This window comes from Tamandua tetradactyla, chromosome 7 (assembly GCF_023851605.1).
Source record: "Tamandua tetradactyla isolate mTamTet1 chromosome 7, mTamTet1.pri, whole genome shotgun sequence".
Lineage (NCBI taxonomy): Eukaryota > Metazoa > Chordata > Mammalia > Pilosa > Myrmecophagidae > Tamandua > Tamandua tetradactyla.
Window position 1 is genome coordinate 94,038,913 of NC_135333.1, and position 22,666 is coordinate 94,061,578.

The window sequence follows — 22,666 nt, forward strand, 5'->3', positions numbered from 1 at the left end:
GTGTTTAACCCAGTACTTCTCAAACTTGACTATGCAGAACACCCTTAGGAGACCCCTCTATGGAAATTAATTCTTTCTAAGAAATACAAGGCAGATAGATTTCAGCCAGTAGAAATCAACTTACTCATATGTCTTCACCAGTTGATACAGACACAATAAACTGCCAAGCCAGCTTCCACTGCTCTGTGATTGCAAATAATAGTCTATCTTGTCGACTACCGCTGGCCAATGACCAGGAAAATCATATTTAATGATGGCACGGAGACACATCGTTAACTGGACTCTATGAGGTAGGGAAAAAAGTTCAAACTGTAAATAGTTATAGGTTTCCTATTTCAAAAAACTCTGATATTTTATATAAACTATACTAACAATTATTTATCCACATCATATACCCATATATCTGGGGTAGAGGGAAAAGATGCAGTCCAGCAAAGAAAAATATTTTCATTTGCTCAATTTATTGACAATACACAAAAGTGGTGATTTCCTAACTTGAAACCCTTTCAAATTATCATTTCCAAAATACATCTTTCAAAAAAGAATTAATGTCTTAAATTCATTAAAGATTTCCAAAAAAAAAGAAACTCAGACAATGAATCTACCTGAGCTCTGCAAAACTTCCCAGCTTGCTACATTTTGAATTTTGGTCATCATATCATAAGCACGGTGGGAAAAGAATAAAAATAAAAATAAAACATTGTACATTTCAACTGGACAATCCAAGCCAATAAATGGTAAAAGGAAGTAAAGATGAAGGCCTATATAACCATGGAAGGCTTATTTGTGGGCCAAAACCTTGGATCCATCCATTATCAGTTAACAGCCAATACAGTATGTTGCACCTATCAAAGCCTAAGATACCAATTTTTGTATTTTGAATATAAGAAAGAAGCATTAGTTAGACAATTCCTGAATATGAAAGCTAAGACATATTTCCAAAGAAATGAGAAAATGAAAAGCAACAAGAAACGCATAAGTGACAAAGAACTATCCCTTTAGTAAAACCACAATGTTTAGCCATAAAAAAATGTGATTGCATAACAATGTAATTAAGATTGAAAAGTAAATGAAGAGGGGGAGGCAAACGGTGCCTCAGCAGGCAGACTTCTCGCCTGTCATGCTGGAGATCTGGGTTTGATTCCTGGTGCCTGCCCATGTAATAGATAACTAACTAAATAAATAAATAAATGAAGGAAACACTTTCTCTTCTACAAACTATCAATATCATCACCAAATATGTCCTGACATGGTTATCTGTGAATGGTAAAAAGTGCATCTGGCTGCCCCCCACCCTGATCAAGATGGCAGAGTAGGACAATTCAGGGCTCCATACCTCCACACACACATATACACACAGATCTTTGAACAATCAGCAAGAAATGGCAGAAGCATCTTTCTCAAAACACCAGAAAACGGTTAAAAGATTACAGTAAAAGGGTGAGGACAAATCAAGAAAAAACCTACAGAAAAGTGGTGGGGTGGATCTCATGGTACCCTGGCTGGCCCCTTCCCACTCCTCACCAGCTCTGCACAAAGCCAGCCCAGGCTCCCAGGGCAGACAATGGTTCCGGTTCCAGAGTGAGCACAGTAACCCACATGCACTTACTGGGAACACGTTTGTTTGACACAGTCTGTCTGATAGTGACCTGAGAGGCTTGCTGTCCCAGAATGTGCCCTACTTACAGAAGGCAACTCATAGTTTTCCCACATAACTCTATGGAAGAGCAATCACGTGAATGTGGTAAGGGTCTATTGACTATTAATATAGTGCAGTGGTGGGTTCCCTAAGGAAACTGTCTCCTAGGGAAGAGGAGACATTCGTACCCATGTAAACAGGGGTATTCCCAGAGGCACATGTGGAGAAAAGATCAGGCAGCCCTTACACTTTGGCCTGGAGCTCTTCTCTAAACGTACTGTACTGCTAAACCCTGAAGGAAAGCACTATAACATGTCAATCACCAAAAACTGGGAACAGATTTTTTTTTGTTGTTAGCTCCTGGCATTCAAGGAAATCTCTGTTGTTAATACTAGCTGGATACAAGCTGAAGGAACAGATGCTTAAGAATCTAAATTTCAGAAATAACATGTTAAAGTATCAAAATATCCAACTTTCAACAAAAAATTATAAATACACAAAAAAACGAAAAGTGATTACTCAGTCGAAGGAGAGAATTAAGGCATTCAAAACTATCAATAAGGTAGACCACCTGGGGCATAACAAAGATTTCAAAAAAAGAGTCCTAAAAATGCTAAAAGAGCTAAAGGAAAACATGGATAAAGAATGATGGGAATATAAAATCCAGAAGGCAAAACAGTAGAAGAAAGTACTACCCGTGCAATAATAACACTAAACATTAATGGATTAAACTCCCCAATCAGAAGACAGACATAGACTGGCAAAATGGATTTAAAAACAGGACCCATCTATATGCTGTCTGTACTCAAAGGACATGAGGGCAAGGACACAAACGGACATTTGCACACCAATGTTTACAGCAGCATTACTTACAATTACCAAGAGATGGAAAGAGCCAAAATGTCCATCAACAGACAGGTAGCTAAACAAACTGTGGCATATAAAAATAATGGAATATTATGCAGCTGTAAGACTGAATAAGGTTATGAAGTATGTAACAACATGAATGGACCTTAAGGATATTATGCTGAGTGAGATTAGCCAAAACCGAAAGGAAAAATACTGTATGGTCTCACTGATATGAACTGACATTAGTGAATAAACTTGGAATATTTCCTTGGTAACAGAGACCATAAGGAGATAGAAACAGGGTAAGATATTGGGTAAGTGGAGCTGAAGGGATACAGATGGTGCAAAAGGACTGAATATGAAAACTCAGAAATGGACAGCACAATACTACTTAACTGTAATATGATTATGTTAAAACACTGAAAGAAGCTGAATGTGAGAATGATAGAGGGAGGAGGGCTGAGGAATAAATGAAATCACAAAGAAAGAAAGACGATAAAGATTGAGATGGTATAATCTAGGAATGCCTAGAGTGTAAAATGATAGTTCCTAAATGTACAAATTTTAAAAATGTTTTTGCATGAGGAAGAATAAAAGAATGTCATTACTGCAGGGTGCTGAAAATAAATGGTAATTAATAGTTCAAAATTTCAACTTATGTGTGAGACTAAAGCAAAAAATGTTTATTTAGTGCAAAATTTATATTTTGACTAGTGCATCTCCTAATATAACTTATGTAGATAATTTGTTGAACAACATAAGTACATGGAACCTTGAGTAGGACATGAGATTTTGTTGGTTTGTACAGAGTGATGCCCCGATGAATCCCAGAGTGATTTGATAAGGGAGTGGAAAAGTATTTACAAAGTCCCCTTTGGGGAATGGTGAGAACGGGGGAAAATTCAACCTCCCCAAGTTGAATTCTTGATATTCTCACAAGCAGTGTGGGCAATCAAAGCTATAGGCTGAGCCCCCAGTCTTGGGGTATGTTCATATGAAACTTAACCTCACAAAGGATAGATCAAGCCTACTTAAAATTAGGCCTAAGAGAAAGCATGCAGGAGGGGGCCAAGATGGCGGCTTAGTAAGGCGCACGCGTCTTAGTTCCTCCTCCAGAGCAACTACTAGGTGACCAGAAACAGTGTAGAACAGCTCCCGGGGCCACAGCAGGGAACGGACACACAGCGTACCCCAGTCTGGACTGGCTAGACCGACTGCGAGACTCTGCTGCGGTGAGATCCCCGAGCGGCGCACGCATCCCTGGGCCACGGTGGCTGGCAGCCGGAGCTCCTCTCTCCCTCCTTCCCAGGCCGGCTGAGAGTCTCAGAGAGACAAGTTTCCCAAGCCGCGGCGGACGACACCCCTCTTTCGCAGGCGGCTTCCGGGACTAGCTACGAGTGTCAGATCAGCGGCCTACCCAAGCCGCGGCGGCCGGCAACCAGTGCCCCCTCCCCCGCGGACGGCTTCCCAGTCCAGCGGCAGGTCTGGAATCGGCGAGCTATCCAGGCCGCGGCGGCCGGCGACCAGTGCCCCTCCCCCACAGGCAGCTTCCAGGTCCGGTGACGAGTTCCCGGGGCCGTGGCGGCCGGAGCCCCTGCCCCATAGGCAGCTGCCCGGAGTGAGAGGAGAGAGTTTCCGACAGTGGCAGGGACTGGGTCCAACCAAACACCAATAGTGGGTTTAATAAAGGAACCACAACATCTTCTGCTGGTGGGACCCGCAGACAGACAAGCGCCACCTACTGGGCAGGATAAAAAAAACAGAGTCCAGAGACTTTACAGAAAAATCTTTCAACCTGCTGGGTCTCACACTCAGGGAAATCTGATTAAATGTCCAGATGCCAGCAAAAAATAACAAATCACACCAGGAAAATTGAAGATATGGCCCAGTCAAAGGAACAAACCAACAGTTCAAATGAGATACAGGAGCTGAGACAACTAATTCTGAATATACGAACAGAAACGGAAAACCTCTTCAAACACCAAATCAATAAATTGAGGGAGGACATGAAGAAGGCAAGGGATGAACAAAAAGAAGAAATGGAAAGTCTGAAAAAACAAATCACAGAACTTAGGGGAATGAAAGATACAGTAGAAGAGATGAAAAAAACAATGGAAACCTACAATGGTAGATTTCAAGAGACAGAGGTTAGAATTAGTGAACTGGAGGATGGAACATCTGAAATCCAAAAAGAAACAGAAACTATAGGGAAAAGAATGGAAATATTTGAGCAGGGGCTCAGGGAATTGAATGATAACATGAAGCACACAAATATACGTGTTCTGGGGGGGCGGGCCGCGGTGGCTCAGCGGGCAAAGTGCTTGCCTGCTATGCCGGAGGACCTCGGTTCGATTCCCGGCCCCAGCCCATGTAACAAAAAACGGAAAAACAAAATACAATAAAACAAGAAAATGTTTAAAGATGTTTCCCTTTCTTCCTTCCTTCCTTCCTTCTATCCTTCCTTCCTTCTCTCTGTCTTTCCTTTAAAAAAAAAAAAAAAAAAAAATATATACGTGTTCTGGGTGTCCCAGAAGGAGAAGAGAAGGGAAAAAGGAGGAGAAAAACTAATGAAAGCAACTGTCACTGAAAATTTCCCAACTCTTATGAAAGACCTAAAATTACAGATCCAAGAAGTGCAGCGCACCCCAAAGAGAATAGATCCAAAGAGGCGTTCTCCAAGATACTTACTAGTCAGAATGTCAGAGGTTAAAGAGAAAGAGAGGATCTTGAAAGCAGCAAGAGAAAAACAATCCATCACATACAAGGGAAACCCAATCAGACTATGTGTAGATTTCTCAGCAGAAACCATGGAAGCTAGAAGACAGTGGGATGATATATTTAAATTACTAAAAGAGAAAAACTGCCAACCAAGACTTCTATATCCGGCAAAATTGTCCTTCAAAAAGGAGAGAGAAATTAAAACATTTTCAGACAAAAGGTCACTGAGAGAATTTGTGACCAAGCGACCCGCTCTGCAAGAAAAACTAAAGGGAGCACTAGAGTCAGATACGAAAAGACAGAAGAGAGAGGTGTGGAGAAGAGTGTAGAAAGAAGGAAAATTAGATATGATATATATAATACAAAAGGCAAAATGGTAGAGGAAAGTATTACCCAAACAGTAATAACACTAAATGTTAATGGACTGATTCCCCAATCAAAAGACATAGACTGCCAGAATGGATTAAAAAACAGGATTCTTCTACATGCTGTCTACAGGAAACACATCTTAGACCCAAAGGTAAACATAGGTTGAAAGTGAAAGGTTGGGAAAAGATATTTCATGTAAATAACAACCAGAAAAGAGCAGGAGTAGCTATACTAATATCCAACAAATTAGACTTCAAATGTAAAACAGTTAAAAGAGACAAAGAGGGATACTATTTACTAATAAAAGGAACAATTAAACAAGAAAACATAACAATCATAAATATTTATGCACCGAATCAGAATGCCCCAAAATATGTGAGGAATACACTACAAATACTGAAAAGGGAAATAGACACGTCCACCATAATAGTTGGAGACTTTAATTTCCCACTCTCATCAATGGACAGATCATCTAGACAGAGGATCAATAAAGAAATAGAGAATCTGAATATTACAATAAATGAGCTAGACTTAACAGACATTTATAGGACATTACACCCCACAACAGCAGGATACACCTTTTTCTCAAGTGCTCATGGATCATTCTCAAAGATAGACCATATGCTGGGTCACAAAGCAAGTCTCAACAAATTTAAAAAGATTGAAATCATACACAACACTTTCTCGGATCATAAAGGAATGAAGTTGGAAATCAACAATAGGTAGAGTGTCAGAAAATTCACAAATACGTGGAGGCTCAACAACACACTCTTAAACAACCAGTGGGTCAAGGAAGAAATTACAAGAGAAATTAGTAAATAGCTTGAGGCAAATGAAAATGAAAACACAACATATCAAAATCTATGGGACGCAGCAAAGGCAGTGCTAAGAGGGAAATTTATTACCCTAAATGCCTATATCAAAAAAGAAGAAAGGGCAAAAATTCGGGAATTAACTGTCCACTTGGAAGAACTGGAGAAAGAACAGCAAACTAACCCCAAAGCAAGCAAAAGGAAAGAAATAACAAAGATTAGAGCAGAAATAAATGAAATTGAGAACAGGAAAACAATAGAGAAAATCAATAAGACCAGAAGTTGGTTCTATGAGAAAATCAACAAGATTGATGGGCCCTTAGCAAGACTGACAAAAATAAGAAGAGAGGGGATGTAAATAAATAGGATCAGAAATGGAAGAGGAGACATAACCACTGACCTCACAGAAATAAAGGAGGTAATAACAGGATACTGTGAACAACTCTATGCTAATAAATACAACAATGTAGATGAAATGGACAAGTTCCTAGAAAGACATGGACAACCAACTGTGACTCAAGAAGAAATAGATGACCTCAACAAACCAATCACAAGTAAAGAAATTGAATCAGTCATTCAAAAGCTTCCCAAAAAGAAAAGTTCAGGACCAGACGGCTTCACATGTGAATTTTACCAAACATTTCAGAAAGAATTAGTAACAACCCTGCTCAAACGCTTCAAAAAAATTGAAGTGGAGGGAAAGCTACCTAATTCATTCTATGAAGCCAACATCACCCTCATACCAAAACCAGGCAATGATATTACAAAAAAAGAAAACTACAGACCAATCTCTCTAATGAATATAGATGCAAAAATCCTCAACAAAATTCTAGTATATCGAATCCAGCAACACGTTAAAAGAATTATACATCATGACCAAGGATTCATCCCAGGTATGCCAGGATGGTTCAACATAAGAAAATCAATTAATGTAATACACCATATCAACAAATCAAAGCAGAAAAATCACATGATCATCTCAATTGATGCAGAGAGGGCATTTGACAAGATTCAACATCCTTTCCTGTTGAAAACACTTCAAAGGATAGGAATACAAGGGAACCTCCTTAAAATGATAGAGGGAATATATGAAAAACCCACAGCTAATATCATCCTCAATGGGGAAAAATTGAAAACTTTCCCCCTAAGATCAGGAACAAGACAAGGATGTCCATTATCACCACTATCATTCAACATCGTGTTGGAGTTTTAGCCAGAGTAATTAGACAAGAAAAAGAAATACAAGGCATCAAAATTGGAAAGGAAGAAGTAAAACTATCACTGTTTGCAGACGATATGATACTATACGTCGAAAACCCGGAAAAATCCACAACAAAACTACTAGAGCTAATAAATGAGTACAGCAAAGTAGCAGGTTACAAGATCAACATTCAAAAATCTGTAGCATTTCTATACACTAGCAATGAACAAGCTGAGGGGGAAATCAAGAAACGAATCCCATTTACAAATGCAACTAAAAGAATAAAATACTTAGGAATAAATTTAACTAAAGAGACAAAAGACCTATACAAAGAAAACTAAAAAAAACTGTTAAAAGAAATCACAGGAGACCTAATTAGATGGAAGGGCATACCGTGTTCATGGATTGGAAGACTAAATATAGTTAAGATGTCAATCCTACCTAAATTGATTTACAGATTCAATGCAATACCAATCAAAATCCCAACAACTTATTTTTCAGAAATAGAAAATCAATAAGCAAATTTATCTGGAAGGGCAGGGTGCCCTGAATTGCTAAAAGTATCTTGAGGAAAAAAAACGAAGCTGGAGGTCTCACGCTGCCTGACTTTAAGGCATATTATGAAGCCACAGAGGTCTAAACAACACGGTACTGGCATAAAGATAGATATATTGACCAATGGAATCGAATAGAGTGCTCAGATACAGACCCTCTCATCTATGGACATTTGATCTTTGATAAGGCAGTCAAGCCAACTCACTTGGGACAGAACAGTCTCTTCAATAAATATGGTGCCTAGAGAACTGGATATCCATATGCAAAAGAATGAAAGAGGACCCGTATCTCACACCCTATACAAAAGTTAACTCAAAATGGATCAAAGATCTAAACATTAGGTCTAAGACCATAAAACAGTTAGAGGAAAATGTAAGGAGATATCTTATGAATCTTACAATTGGAGGCGGTTTTATGGACCTTAAACCTAAAGCAAGAGCACTGAAGAAAGAAATAAATAAATGGGAGCTCCTCAAAATTAAACATTTTTGTGCATCAAAGAACTTCATCAAGAAAGTAGAAAGACAACCTACACAGTGGGAGACAATATTTGGAAATGACATATCAGATAAAGGTCTAGTATCCAGAATTTATAAAGAGATTGTTCAACTCAACAACAAAAAGACAGCCAACCCAATTACAAAATGGGAAAAAGACTTGAACAGACACCTCTTAGAAGAAGAAATACAAATGGCCAAAAGGCACATGAAGAGATGCTCAATGTCCCTGGCCATTACAGAAATGCTAATCAAAACCACAATGAGATATCATCTCACACCCACCAGAATGGCCATTATCAACAAAACAAAAAATGACAAGTGCTGGAGAGGATGTGGAGAAAGAGGCACACTTATCCACTGTTGGTGGGAATGTCAAATGGTGCAACCACTGTGGAAGGCAGTTTGGCGGTTCCTCAAAAAGCTGAATATAGAATTGCCATACGACCCAGCTATACCATTGCTAGGTATCTACTCAGAGGACTTAAGGGCAAAGACACAAATGGACATTTGCACACCAATGTTTATAGCAGCATTATTTACAATTGCAAAGAGATGGAAACAGCCAAAATGTCCATCAACAGACGAGTGGCTAATGGAATATTATGCAGCTTTAAGACAGAATAAACTTATGAAGCATGTAATAACATGGATGGACCTATAGAACATTATGCTGAGTGAGAGTAGCCAAAAACTAAAGGACAAATACTGTATGGTTCCACTGATGTGAACCGACATTAGAGAATAAACTTGGAATATGTCATTGGTAACAGACACCATCAGGAAATAGAAATAGGGTAAGATAATGGGTAATTCGAGCTGAAGGGATACAGACTGTGCAACAAGACTGGATACAAAAACTCAGAAATGGACAGCACAATACTACCTAATTGTAATGTAATTAGGTTAAAACACTAAATGAAGCTGCATCTGAGGTATAGTTGTTTTTTTGTTCTTCTTTTTTTCTTTTTTCTTTTTTATTTTTTTTATTTTTTTCTCTCTATTATCGTTTTATTTTTTCTGTTGTCTTTCTATTTCTTTTTCTAAATCGATGCAAATGTACTAAGAAACAATGAATATGCATCTATGTGATGATATTAAGAATTACTGATTGTATATGTAGAATGGAATGATTTCTAAATGTTGTGTTAGTTAATTTTTTTAATTAATAAAAAAAAAAAGAATTAGGCCTAAGAGTCACCCCCAAGAGAACATCTTTTGTTGCTCAGATGTGGCCTCTCTCTCCAGCCAACACAACAAGCAAACTCACCACCCTCCCCCATCCACGTGGAACATGACTCCCAGGAGTGTGGCCCTTCCTGGCAACATGGGGCAGAAATCCTAGAATGAGCTGAGGCTCAGCATCAAGGGATTAAGAAAAACTCTAGAATGAGCTGAGACCCAGCATCATGGGATTGAGAAAACCTTCTCGACCAAAGGAGGGAAGAGCAAAATGAGACCAAGTGTCAATGGCTGAGAGATTTCAAACAGAGTCGAGAGGTTATCCTGGAGGTTATTTTTATGCATTAAGTAGACATCACCTTGTTATCCAAGATGTAATGGAGAGGCTGGAGGGAACTGCCTGAAAATGTAGAGCTGTGTTCCAGCAGCCATGTTTCTTGATGATGATTGTATAATGATATAGCTTTCACAATGTGACTGTGTGACTGTGAAAACCTTGTGTCTGATGCACCTTTCTATCTACCTTGTCAACAGACAAGTAGAACATATGGAATAAAAATAAATAATAGTGGGAACAAATGTTAAAATAAATTTAGTTTGAAATGCTAGTGATCAATGAAAGGGAGGGGTAAGGGGTATGGTATATATATATTTTTTTCTGTTTCAGTTTTATTTTTCTATTGTCTTTTTATTTCTTTTTCTGAATTGATGCAAATGTTCTAAGAAATGATCATGATGATGCATATGCGACTGTGATGATATTGAGAATTACTGATTACATATGTAGAAGCAGAATGAGCAAATGTTAAAAAAAAAAGAATGATGGGAAATCAGGAAAACAACAGATGAACAATCAATACAGAAACAGACATTAAGAAAAGGAGCCAATCAGAGCTGAAGATCACAGTAACAGAAATTAAAATTTCTCTTAAAGGGTTCAACAGCAGATTAGAGTGGGCAGAGGGAGGAATCAGTGAACTTGGAGATAATGCACATGAAGTGATTCAGTCTGAGGCACAGAAGGAACAAAGAATAAGGAAAAGTGAACAGACCCTGAGGAACCTGTAAGACACAATCAAGCATACCAATACACACATTGTAGGAGTCCCAAAGAAGAAATAAAGAAATGGGCAGAGACAATACTTGAGGAAATAACAGCTGAAAACTCTCCAAATTTAACAAAAGACATGAATATACATATCAGGCATGCAATGAACTCCAAACAGAATAAACCAAACAGCCACATCACAACATACTATGATCCAACTGTCAAAAGCCAAATATAAAGAGAGAATTCTGAAAGACACTAGAGGGAAGCAATGTGTTACATGCAAGGGGGCCTCAATAAAATTAAGTGCTGACTTCTCATAGGAAACCATGGAGGCAAAAAGGCAGCAGGATGGGCGGGCCGCGGTGGCTCAGCGGGCAAAGTGCTTGCCTGCCATGCCGGAGGACCTCGGTTCGATTCCCGGCCCCAGCCCATGTAAAAAACAAACAGGCAAACAAAATACAATAAAACAAGAAAATGTTTAAAGATGTTTCCCTTTCTTCCTCCCTTCCTTCCTTCCATCCTTCCTTCCTTCTCTCTGTCTTTCCTTCCCTTCCTCCCTCTCTCTAAAAAAAAAAAAAAAAAAAAGGCAGCAGGATGCATATTTTAAGTGCTGAAGGCAAAAAACTGCCAACCAAGAATCCTATATTGACCAAATTGTCTTTCAAAAATGAAGGAAGAATTAAGACATTCCCAGATAAACAAAAGCTGAGGGAATACGAAATACTAAAACAGCCCTAAAAAAACCGCTAAGGACAGTTCTGCAGGTTGAAAGGAAAGGACAATAGACATCAGATAGAAACCACATGAAGAAATAAACATCTCTGATCAAGGTAACAATATTGGAAAATATAATAGGATTGTTATGTTTGAGCCCCCAGGGTAACTACAAAGAAAATACTGGAGAACATACAAGCTCACAGAGACACAAAGCAGAGAAAGTAGAAAGCCAGAAGCTGGGGTCAAAGAAAATGGGGAATTAATGCAAAATGGGTACAGGATTTCTGTTTAGGGAAATGGGAAAGTTTTAGTCACAGTAGTAAGGGTACTGTAACACTGCGAACAGGATTAATCCCACTGAATGGTATGCTCAGGAGTGGCTGAAAGGTCAAAAAAAAAAAAGAATGAGCAACTAAAGAGACAAAAAAACTAAATACAATATGTGATCCTGGACAGGATCTATCAAGGGAGAAGGCTTAAGAGGAGATTATTGTGAGAAATGAAAAAATAGAATATAGACTGTAAGCTTAGTATCAATGTTAAATTTCTTAAATGTAATAACTGAACCGAGGGTGGATACATAAGTGAATATCCTTGGTCTTAGGGAATGCACACTCCAGTACTGTGTTCACAAAATAGACTGATAAATAGGTATAGAGATAGACAGACGAATAGATACAGACTGAGACTGATACACAGATAGAATCACACGGCAAACATAGCAAAATGTTAAATTTGGTGATCTGGGTATGTGGGGGAAAAGGGGTATGCTGGAGTTCTTGTGAGGTTTGTATTAGTTTTTTAACTATCCTTTAAGTTTGAAAATATTTCAAAATTAACCGTTTAAAATTAGGGTGTGCGGGTAGTTCAGTGTTATAGAATGCTTGCCTTTCACGTAGGAGACCTGGGTTCGATTCCCAGACCATGTACCCTCCCCTCCCCTAAAAAAAAAGTTCAAAATTCAAAAAATGTTTTTAAAAAAACCCTGAATCCTAATTTATAGGATTCCATACTGCCAAAAAAAAAAAAAGTTCAGTTGAACAACTTGGATTCATTGAAAGTGGTAAAATAAATGCACATTACCTAACCTATTTGAAAATTTCCTTTGCAATACTCTTTAAACTTGGTGTGCCAGTTTGAATTCTGTGGTAGACCCCAGAAAAGCCACGTCCTTTAATCCTCATTCAATACTGCTAGCTGGGAGCTATTTGATTGTTCCCATGGAGATATGACTCACCAGATTGTGGTTATTTACTGTTGATTAGAGAAATTATGTGACTCCACCCATTCCAGGTGGGTCTTGATTAGTTTACTGGAATCCTTCAAAAGAATAAACATTTTAGAGAGAGTCCCTTTTTAGAGCCACAAGAAGCAGAGAGCCCACGCAGCAAGAAACCTTTGGCGATGAAAGAATAAGTCCCAGGGGGAGCTTCATGAAACAAGAAGCCTGGAGAGAAAGTTAGCAGATGTCACCATGTTCACCATGTGCTTTTCCAGTTGAGAAAGAAACTCTGCACTGCATCAGCCTTCCTTGAATGAAGGTAACCTCTTGTTGGTGGCTTAATTTGGACATTTTTATAGACTTGCTTTAATTGGGACATTTTTTCGGCCTAGAACTGTAAACTTGTAACTTATTAAATTCCTCTTTTTAAAAGCCATTCCAGTTCAGGTATATTGCATTCCAGCAGCCAGCAAACTAGAACACTTGGAGAACAGGAAAACAAACAGACCAAAAAAAACATTTCTCCAAGAGTGACCACAGTTACACCTTAAGGACATAAAAGAAACAAAACCACAAAGAATTACTTCACGATAAAGGTAAAGATCTCCTCTTGTGTCATCAGCAATTGTTTGGTCCTTTAAACAACAAATAGGCCAATAAAACTGAAAGTTCGCATTTTTAAAAATTTTTTTAAATTACACCCAGTCAATTCTTATTTCAAGCCAAGCAAAGGATAGCTTTGAAAGGAGGAGATTCCTGCTGAAAAAAGCCATCGTTTCTTAATGGATTAGTGATAGGATCACTGGAAGAGTCAGGGAGATCTGAAAATGGAAATGTTTTGACGAGAAATAGATACATGATGATACTATAAAGATAGCAGTACCACAATTAGCATTTGGACATTCACTTGAGAATGGTGATTTTCTTTAATGAGCACATCTGCTTTTCTCCTCTTACCTAACAAAATAACTGCACAAAGAGGAGTTCCACGTTTCTTCTTTCTATTACCTTTTCCCTCACATGCCCCCACTTTTCTATTGCTTATGTCATAATGTCTATTAGACACTCTAATCTCTTGATATTAAACAATTTCATTCCCCTATCTACATCAAACTTATTTTCCAATAACTGTTCAACAGAAACCTAATTACTACAGTTCACAGACTGAAAAGAATTTTTTTCCTACTTGAAAACTGCAAAATTTTTATGACTTTACAGATGCACTGTCTAAAAGAGCAGCCACTAACCACACGTGTGCTTAAAACTAAGCAAAATTAAATAAAATTAAAAATCAGCTCCTTAGTTGTACTAGTCACATTTCAAGCTCTAAATAGTCACCTGTGATTAATGGCTAAATACAGGACAGGACAGAGAGAGAACAGTTCCATCACTGCAGAAAGTTCTAATCGACAGTACTGCTGGACAGCATCTATGAATTTCAGAAGCTGCAGGCAATTCATTTTTTACTCTATCCTGTCTTTTCCAAAGGAAACATACTCAGTTCATGAAAATGAATAAAAGTATAAAGAAGGGGTTAAGAAAAGTGGTAGGTTAAAATTCCCAGAAGTCAATCTCCTTGTATCAAAAAAAAAAGAAAGACAGTAAAAGGTCAAGAGGTTATGACTAAAAACATGAGTGATTTACATACTGGTTAGAGTAATTTTTAACTTAACTCTTCTGTAGCAACTTATGAGAAAAGTCCGAAATATTGTGAGGCAAAGAATTAACAAAGTAGACAAAATAAGTAAAAGAAAATTGAGAGCCCATCTTCATTATTTTCTTTAAAAAAACAAACTTGAGGCCGATGAGAGCCACCACCTCCAGGATCCAAATATTCTGTGCTTCCTACTAATCCTATAGACAATATAATGTACCTTACTAAATCTGGAGACCGAATTATTCCTTCCACAATGTTATCACGTATCTGCTGGCGATCATTTTCATGAATGTTGAATGGAAATATTGCTTCTCCTGGTGGAGGTTCTCTGTCTGGCCAGTACTGTGTCACCATGTTCTTCAGATAAATGGCAGCTAAGTTGGAGAAAAAAAAACTAATATAGCAGTATTGAAAGAATGGCTTTTAGTCAGCTTTAGAGAAAGGCAAAGTCCTCCAATGTTAAACATGAAACACAGCAAAAGATGAAAAACTTTATGACTATAAATAGCCAAGCAGGAAACAAAATGGATAAGAACGTAAACATTCTTCTTTACCTAGTGAAAAAATTCTAACTAGAAAACATTGTCAATCAAACTCCAGAGTTTAAAAAACAGAAAAATGACTTAGAAATCAAAGTATGTAGTGTTAGACTAAATATAAGGTGACCTAAATGAGACCCAACTAAATGTACTTCAAGTTCAGAAGGGTCACAGTTTTCATAATGCCAAATACAGAGTTAACAATAGATAAAATTCTGCTTTCCTTCATGTAGATTGTTTTTGCTTATTTCTTTTCCCTGTTATTATACTGCACTACCACACTGAAGTATCATTATATATTCTTTTAAAAGAATTAGTAATTTTCATTTGCCCTTTTCAAATATTACTACTTGTAAATATAATAATAGGGAGAAGGACATCAGTCTTCAAATATATTTGGAAAATATCAGGAAAAAATTTTATCTGTCTATTTCTATCAAAAGACATAAGCAATGATTTTGTCCCTACTCTTTTTAATGACTTTCAACTTCAACTTCTAACAAAAGGCTTCTGAAAGAAAGAGATGACATACTACTTCAGGGCTTTTAAGGGTGAATGTGAAGCTTCTTGCCAATATGTTGAACACAGAATATAAGTAAATATTTATAATGTCATGCTGTGGTATATAAAAATAAAGAGATGAGATCTGTGAAGCATCATAACTTTCTCCCCTTAAACCTCCCCTCTGCCTTCTTGTCTCACCTTAACAGCCCCTTCAACCCTCCTTTAATACAAATCTAAACTAGCTGGTAAAAACATTATACCACAGAAAAACCAACATGTTCTAAATAATACTACAGTAGAAATTTAATGAAATTATGAACTTGACATCATATATGCTCCTCTTTCATTATTTTTGATTCACCACAGGTTTGAAAAAGACCCTTCCATCTAAGACTTCAATTTGTTTGGATAAAAACAAAAATTATTTGGGAGTTATTGTGTTTACATTAGTTTGAATTTTTTGTTTCATATATTTTTCATATACCATACAGGCTCTGGACTAAGTTCCAACTTTTACTCAAGTACTGTTATATAAATGACTGGCACAGAGTACCAAAAAATTTTGTACACTGTTAAAAAAAATGAAAGATCTAAGGATATGGGCCAATCTGTCAGCAGTTCAGCATGATTACATAGGATTAATCATTGCAAAAAGAAAAGTCACCTATATCTTACATAAAATCATTTAAATCTTTATAGAACAAAATTCTGAAAATATGGAAAGCAAACTTGAGTCAGCAAAAAAGGACATGGTAAACACCTATGTTTAATGATTAAATCACTATTAATTTTATAACTAAGAAATATTTTTATTATGAGGTACCATGCAAAACAGCCTATATAAAATGCACATTGATTAATTCATACACATCAATATTCAGCAATTAATTAAAATAAAATTGAGAGTGATTTGATCAGTGAGTGGAAAAGTACTTGCAAAGTCCCCTTTGGGGAATGGTGAGAATGGGGAGAAATTCAACTTCCCCAAGTTGAATTCTTGATATTCTCACAAGCAGTGTGGACAATCAAAGCTATAGGTTGAGCCCCCAGTCTTGGGGTTTGTTCATATGAAACTTAACCTCACAAAGGATAGGTCAAGCCTACTTAAAATTAGGCCTAAGAGTCACCCCCAAGAGAAACCCTTTTGTTGCTCAGATGTGGCCTCTCTCTCCAGCCAACACAACAAGCAAACTCACCACCTTCCCCCTGTCTACGTGGGACATGACTCCCAGGGGTGTGGACCTTCCTGGTAACGTGGGACAGAAATCCTAGAATGAGCTGAGACCCAGCATCAAGGGATTGAGAAAGTCTTCTTGACCAAAAGGGGGAAGAGTGAAATGAGACATAGTGTCAATGGCTGAGAGATTCCAAAAAGTCGAAAGATTATCCTGGAAGTTATTCTTACGCATTAAGTAGATATCACCTTGTTATCCAAGATGTAATGGAGAGACTGGAGGGAACTGCTTGAAAATGTAGAGCTGTGTTCCAGTAGCCATGTTTCTTGATAATGATTGTATAATGATATAGCTTTCACAGTGTGTCTGTGTGATTTGGAAACCTTGTGTCTGACACTCCTTTTATCTACCTTGTCAACAGATGAGTAGAACATATGGAATAAAAATAAATAATCAGGGGAACAAATGTTTAAATAAATTTAGTTTGAAATGTTAGTGATCAATGAAAGGGAGGGGTAAGGATATGGGAAAAAAAAAAAATCAAGTGGCCATAGATGTAAGGGTCTGTTTCTGAACTCTCAATTCAATTCCATCAGTCAATATATCTATTCATGTGCCTGTACCATACTTTGTTTTGTAAACAGAATATACACTTATTAAAACATCATATGATAAAATAAACTTTAAAAAAATTGAACTTAACATAATAATTTGAAAAGCAAATATCTATTACTCTTACGGGTAATTACTGAATACTAAGGATAGTGAGGAAAAAAACAAAGATAATTGAAATTTTCTCAATAATCTAAAAACTTCCCTTTAATCATTTATTTTAAGTATCTACCTAGCCACCTGCGAGAACTAAGAACAAGACTCTACTATTGTCTTAATCCAATTCATGAAGAAACGAAGTGTTTTAAACTTTGCTTCCTTAGAAAATCCACTTACCATTTTCTTAAGTCTGAAATTAACTTTCTAAAATACACTCACACTTTTTCCTCAAGCAGAATGAATCTCTTACTTTCTACATTTTGGACCCAGGGCCATAATTTGGTCCACTGAGTTCTATAACCTCAAGGGGCAGGGACTGCTGTTATACTCAGTGGACCAGGATGCCATGCTTTTCATGTTGTTTCTCAGCTTTTCCATTTCTTGTCTTAATTTGTTAACATCTCTCTGCCTTATTTTTACTTTCAACTGCAAAAAGTTAGGAAACAAATGACAAAGTTTATAAATTACACTTAAAATAAGGTTAAATCTATTCTGAGTACGAGCCTGAGGAGCTTCCTACAAGTAAAATACATGAATTTAAATTACAAACTTCTTGAAGTGCTTTTGCACTAATCGGAGGCATCTTCCTGATTCAGGTCTGCACTCTAGAATGCTTAGAGTAATCTTAATGAATAAATAACCTCTGAATAAATAATTCTTGACATAGACTGAATTTTTACATCTTCTCTGTGCATCTTCTGGAAATTTATTAAAAAATAAAAGAACAAAAGCATGCCACTTATGGAAAATAGAAAGCAGATTATTTTTCCAAATGATAGTGTCACCTTGATTACCACCTATGAGTTTTCCAGATCTAATGTAATATGCCTGTACTAACACTTTTAAAAGCTACTCTTCTTATCGCAACTCCAAAGTGTATGACAGAAAGTATATTTCTGAATCTAAGTTTATATATATGTCAGGGATTTCAATAAAAGATCTCCTCTTCAGAGGCAAGGAATAAAAAACTAAAAACAAAAATGACTTGTGATCTTCATAATTACAACTATCCTAATTTAAGTTGGGGTCCCTTCTCTGCACATTACATAGTAATAGTAATAAGGCTAAATGTAAGATTCATATTTAAATCAAAAGGTCTTGTTTCCCAGTCATCTAATTAGGTACATCAGTTCAATATATTACCATGAATGGGGCACAAATTCACAAATATAAAACTCATGGTTCTAATGCATGGGCCCAAAGCCTAAGCAACCAGGAAGCATAAAAAATTAGGGAGATTATGCTATTAAAACTGAGAAAGCTTAGGGGGAAAAAATGGCAAACTTACAGAGACAAGGAACTGAGTGGAAGGGAGAAAAGGAAAGAAAAAGCTAGGGTAGATTTGAGAGCTAAGTATCTATTTCTAAATTCAGAGGAGAAAGAGAGCTTTTAAGCCATTAGAAATACTTCATGCATGCTTCCTATTTTTCAAGAAACAGGTATTTAGAATTAAAACAAAACTCTCATTCTACTTTCACCTACAAATATATTTATGAAGGAGAAAAAACCAACTCACCTGCCTGCCGTACTGGGAATTCCACATGGTCAGAGACTATAATCCGAAGTAAACTGGGGGCAAAATTGATAATCTTGTAGGACTGAAATTACAAAAAAAATTTTACAAAATGTGCCAGAAAAATGAATAGTTATCAGCAGCTCTTACTGAATACGTTACTGTCCAAATAAAAATTTCTAAGAGAAACTCTCCACAGCAAAATAAAGTTTATTAAAATACTTCAAGTCAAAAAAAAGTCCTTAGAATAAATGCCTAGAAGTTGGATTGCTGAATAAGAGTATGAACATTCCTATGATTTTTTGACAAATATTACCAAAATGCTCTCCAGAAAATGTGTCCCAATTTACACTTCCAACACCAGTATGAAAGTCTCTGTATATCCAATACAGGTACGATCTCTCTTCGAAACTTTAAAACTTCATTAATATTTTAAACTACATTTGCTCTATTTACTAGGGAGGCCCAATATTTCATGTTTGTTGTTTTCTTCTGCAAATTCCTTGTTCCCTTTATCCTTCTGTAACTGGAATATTTCTTTTAATCTTAACTCTAAGAGCTATTTATGAATTTAAAGGTCAACCCTTTATTTGACCTATACATTGCAAGTGTTTCTTCCCAGTTTATTTATGCTTTAATTTTGCTTATAGTATTTTGATGAACAAGAAAACATGGGCTAGGGAAAAGAACAGATCCAACATAGGAAAACAAGATGATGTCAAAAGCTGAGTATGAGCTGTAGCAGGAAACCAGTCTAAACTGGAACAGTGCAACTCAAGGGACAGTCAAGTATTGAGAGCTGTCATCACCAAGTTGCCCTCTACTGGTTTACCACACTGTAAACCTAACAATGCCAAAGTGAGTCTGTGTTGATGAAGTTCCTGCTCCAACCTGCTGCCTGGGACTTTTCACCACACAGACATGTTCTATTTTGACCTACTCCTGAGTTTGGCCACAGTGACCTTTGATGCAAAAAAAAGAAAAATAAAACACAAAGCAGCCATAATTCTCTCCAGATGTCTAGTACCTGGGATATATTATAGCTTTGCTCAACGTCTTAAGCAGCAGAAGCTCTGTTTCCTGGAGCTCACATGTAGCCTTGCCTACTGACCTTCCCAGAAAAAAAGTTGTAAATTCTCAGTAAAGCTAAAGTTGGACAATGACCCAGAGATTTTGTTGCATTTACCTTTTCCTGAGAGCCTAGATTTATGGCGGCATTCTTTTCAAGAAACAGACTTGTGTATACATTTCTATTTTTAAACTAATCAGTATTCATATTCATTTATTTATAAGCTTTCACTGAAATAAATGTTTGATTCAAAATTAACTAGGTGAAAATTGGCATCTTAAAATATTGTTCCTCCTCCTGATCAGTGATGAGGTAGAGGTCCCAGGGTACAGGGCTCAGCTTGAATTGGACCAGTGAAGTCTAAGAACTCTTCAGAAAAAAACATTCAGCTGCAACAAAGTAAAAGCCATGTACCAGTGTTTAAAGCTAAAGAAAAGCTTTACTAGTCTAGTAAAGTAAAGCATTGGTCTAGACAGAGGATCAGTAAAGAAACAGAGTACTTGAATAATAAAATAAACGTAAAAAAAATAATGCACTGGTTAACCAAGATTGCAGCATAAGACACTCCAGGGTGCCATTCCCCCCAAAGAGTCTTTCAAACAACTAGCAAAAACCACCGGCGCAATCTTCCTCAAAACCTCATAAAACCGTTAAAGGGTTACAGTAACCGGACACATGCCGAATAAAGAAAATGCACCTGTCAAAATGACAGGAGAAGGGTACATGGATGGTTCAGTGGTAGAATGCTGACTTTCCATGTGGGAGACCAGGGTTCGATTCCCAGACTAGGCACCAAAAAAAAACAGGAGACGCTCATAGCACCCTTGTCAGCTTGTCCCTTACCACCTCCCTGACAATATAGAGCTAGTCTGCTCCTACTGTGGGTCATGGCCCTGTTCCAGAGGGAGAAGAGCAACCTCTATACACATACTGGGGTGTCTGTATGCCAATGCCACTCTATTGGATGGTAGCCTAAAAAACTGACCAGGAAATTCATCTTTTCCTCCCACTTCCAGAACTTCCCTGGAGGCAGAAGCAGCTTGTAGCTAAGGCAACACAAAGAAACAATTAAGTCAAAGTGCCCTGGGGCAAAAAATCACCTTGCTCTGAAGCATACAATTAGGATTCCTATAAATGGAAAAATTACTAAGGCCCTAGCAAGCGTCCAGGACAGGAGTTTGTACTTCACATATACCCCAGGCTGATCTTGGTGGCGGGGTCAAACTCTGAGGAAGAGCACTAACCAACATAGAGACAATTTTCAAAGACTGAATTTTCAAAGACTGCTTTCATTTGTTTTTGTTAGCTCAAGGCACTCTAGGAAATCTCTGCAATACCAGCTGAATACAAATTTAGGGAACAGACCTCTCAAGGACTAAATCCCAGCATTAATGGGACAGAGAAACTAAGAATTAGCAAATGATTATGATCACTGAATCATTATACAGATGTTTTTTCTTCTTTATTATAGAATAGCCAAAAATTAATGCCTGAAATTACTGAAACTCAACTAGTCTCAGCCCTGTTTATACTTTCGTAATGGTTATTCTAGCCTAGTCCCAGCCCTATGTATACTTACCATTGTAATGGTTATGCTAGCCTAGTCTCAACCCTGTTTATACTTAGTATTGTAATGGTTATGCTAGCCTAGGCTCAGCCCTCTTTATACTTGATATTGTAATGGTAACACAACTCCATCTTCCCCATGTTTGAATCCATAAAAACCCTGAACTCCTTAGACTTGAGGATACAGATATTTGGGCCAATAGGCCATCTGATCTCCAGCTTCGTGCATGGCAATAAACTCTTTCTCTCTTTGAAACCCTGGATATCACAGATTGGCTGTTATGTGCATCAGGCAGAGAACCCACATTTGCTCGATAACATTAACTTTTTAAATAGCAATATGTAAAGTGTACAGCAAAAAGTTCTAAGATAAAGAAACAGGAAATGATGGCCCATCCAAAGGAACAAGATAAAAATTCAGAAACCATCAATGAAGAATATCAGATTTTTAACACCTAGACAAATACTTCAACAAAATGATCTTCAATATGCTCAAAGAGATAAAGGAAAACACAGAGAAAGTGCTAAAGGATAACAGGAAAACAATGAATGGACAATATGACAGTCTCAATAAAGAGATGGATATTTGAAAAAGGAACTAAAGAGAGAAACTGGAATTGAATAACTAAAGTGAAAAATTCCCTAGAGGGTTTCAACAGCATATTGCAAATGGCAGAAGAATCAGTGAACTTGAAGACAAGACAATCTAAATGATTCAGGATGAAGAATATTAAGAAAAAGAATGAAAAAAAAGTGAACAGAACCTAAGAGACCTGCGGGATGCTAACAAAGGTACCATTATATGCATAATGGGAGTCCCAGAAGAAGAAAGGAGCAGAAGGAATATCCAAAAACATAATAACAGAGAACTTGCCAAAATTAACGAAAGATATAAATATATACATTCAAGATACCCAATAAACTCCAAATAAGTTGAACTCAAAGAGATCCATGCCCAGAAACACAGTAATCAAAGCGTCTAATGCCAAAGGACAAGGAAAGAATTCTGAAAGCTCCAAGAGAAAAGCTATGTGTTATGTACAAGTGAGCCCCAATAAGA

At 37.2% G+C, this 22,666-nt stretch overlaps 1 protein-coding gene across 1 annotated transcript in view; it reads right to left on the reverse strand.

Annotated features, from left to right (window-relative positions):
- Window positions 1-22,666, reverse strand: part of IPO8 (importin 8) — a 172,083-nt gene that overhangs the window by 143,927 nt on the left and 5,490 nt on the right. Inside the window, exons 2-4 of the mRNA XM_077170434.1 lie at window positions 18,975-19,056; window positions 14,687-14,843; window positions 125-283 (exon numbers count right to left, since the gene is read on the reverse strand). Coding sequence (XP_077026549.1) covers window positions 125-283; window positions 14,687-14,843; window positions 18,975-19,056 — 398 coding nt within the window. The remainder of the gene's footprint in view (window positions 1-124; window positions 284-14,686; window positions 14,844-18,974; window positions 19,057-22,666) is intronic.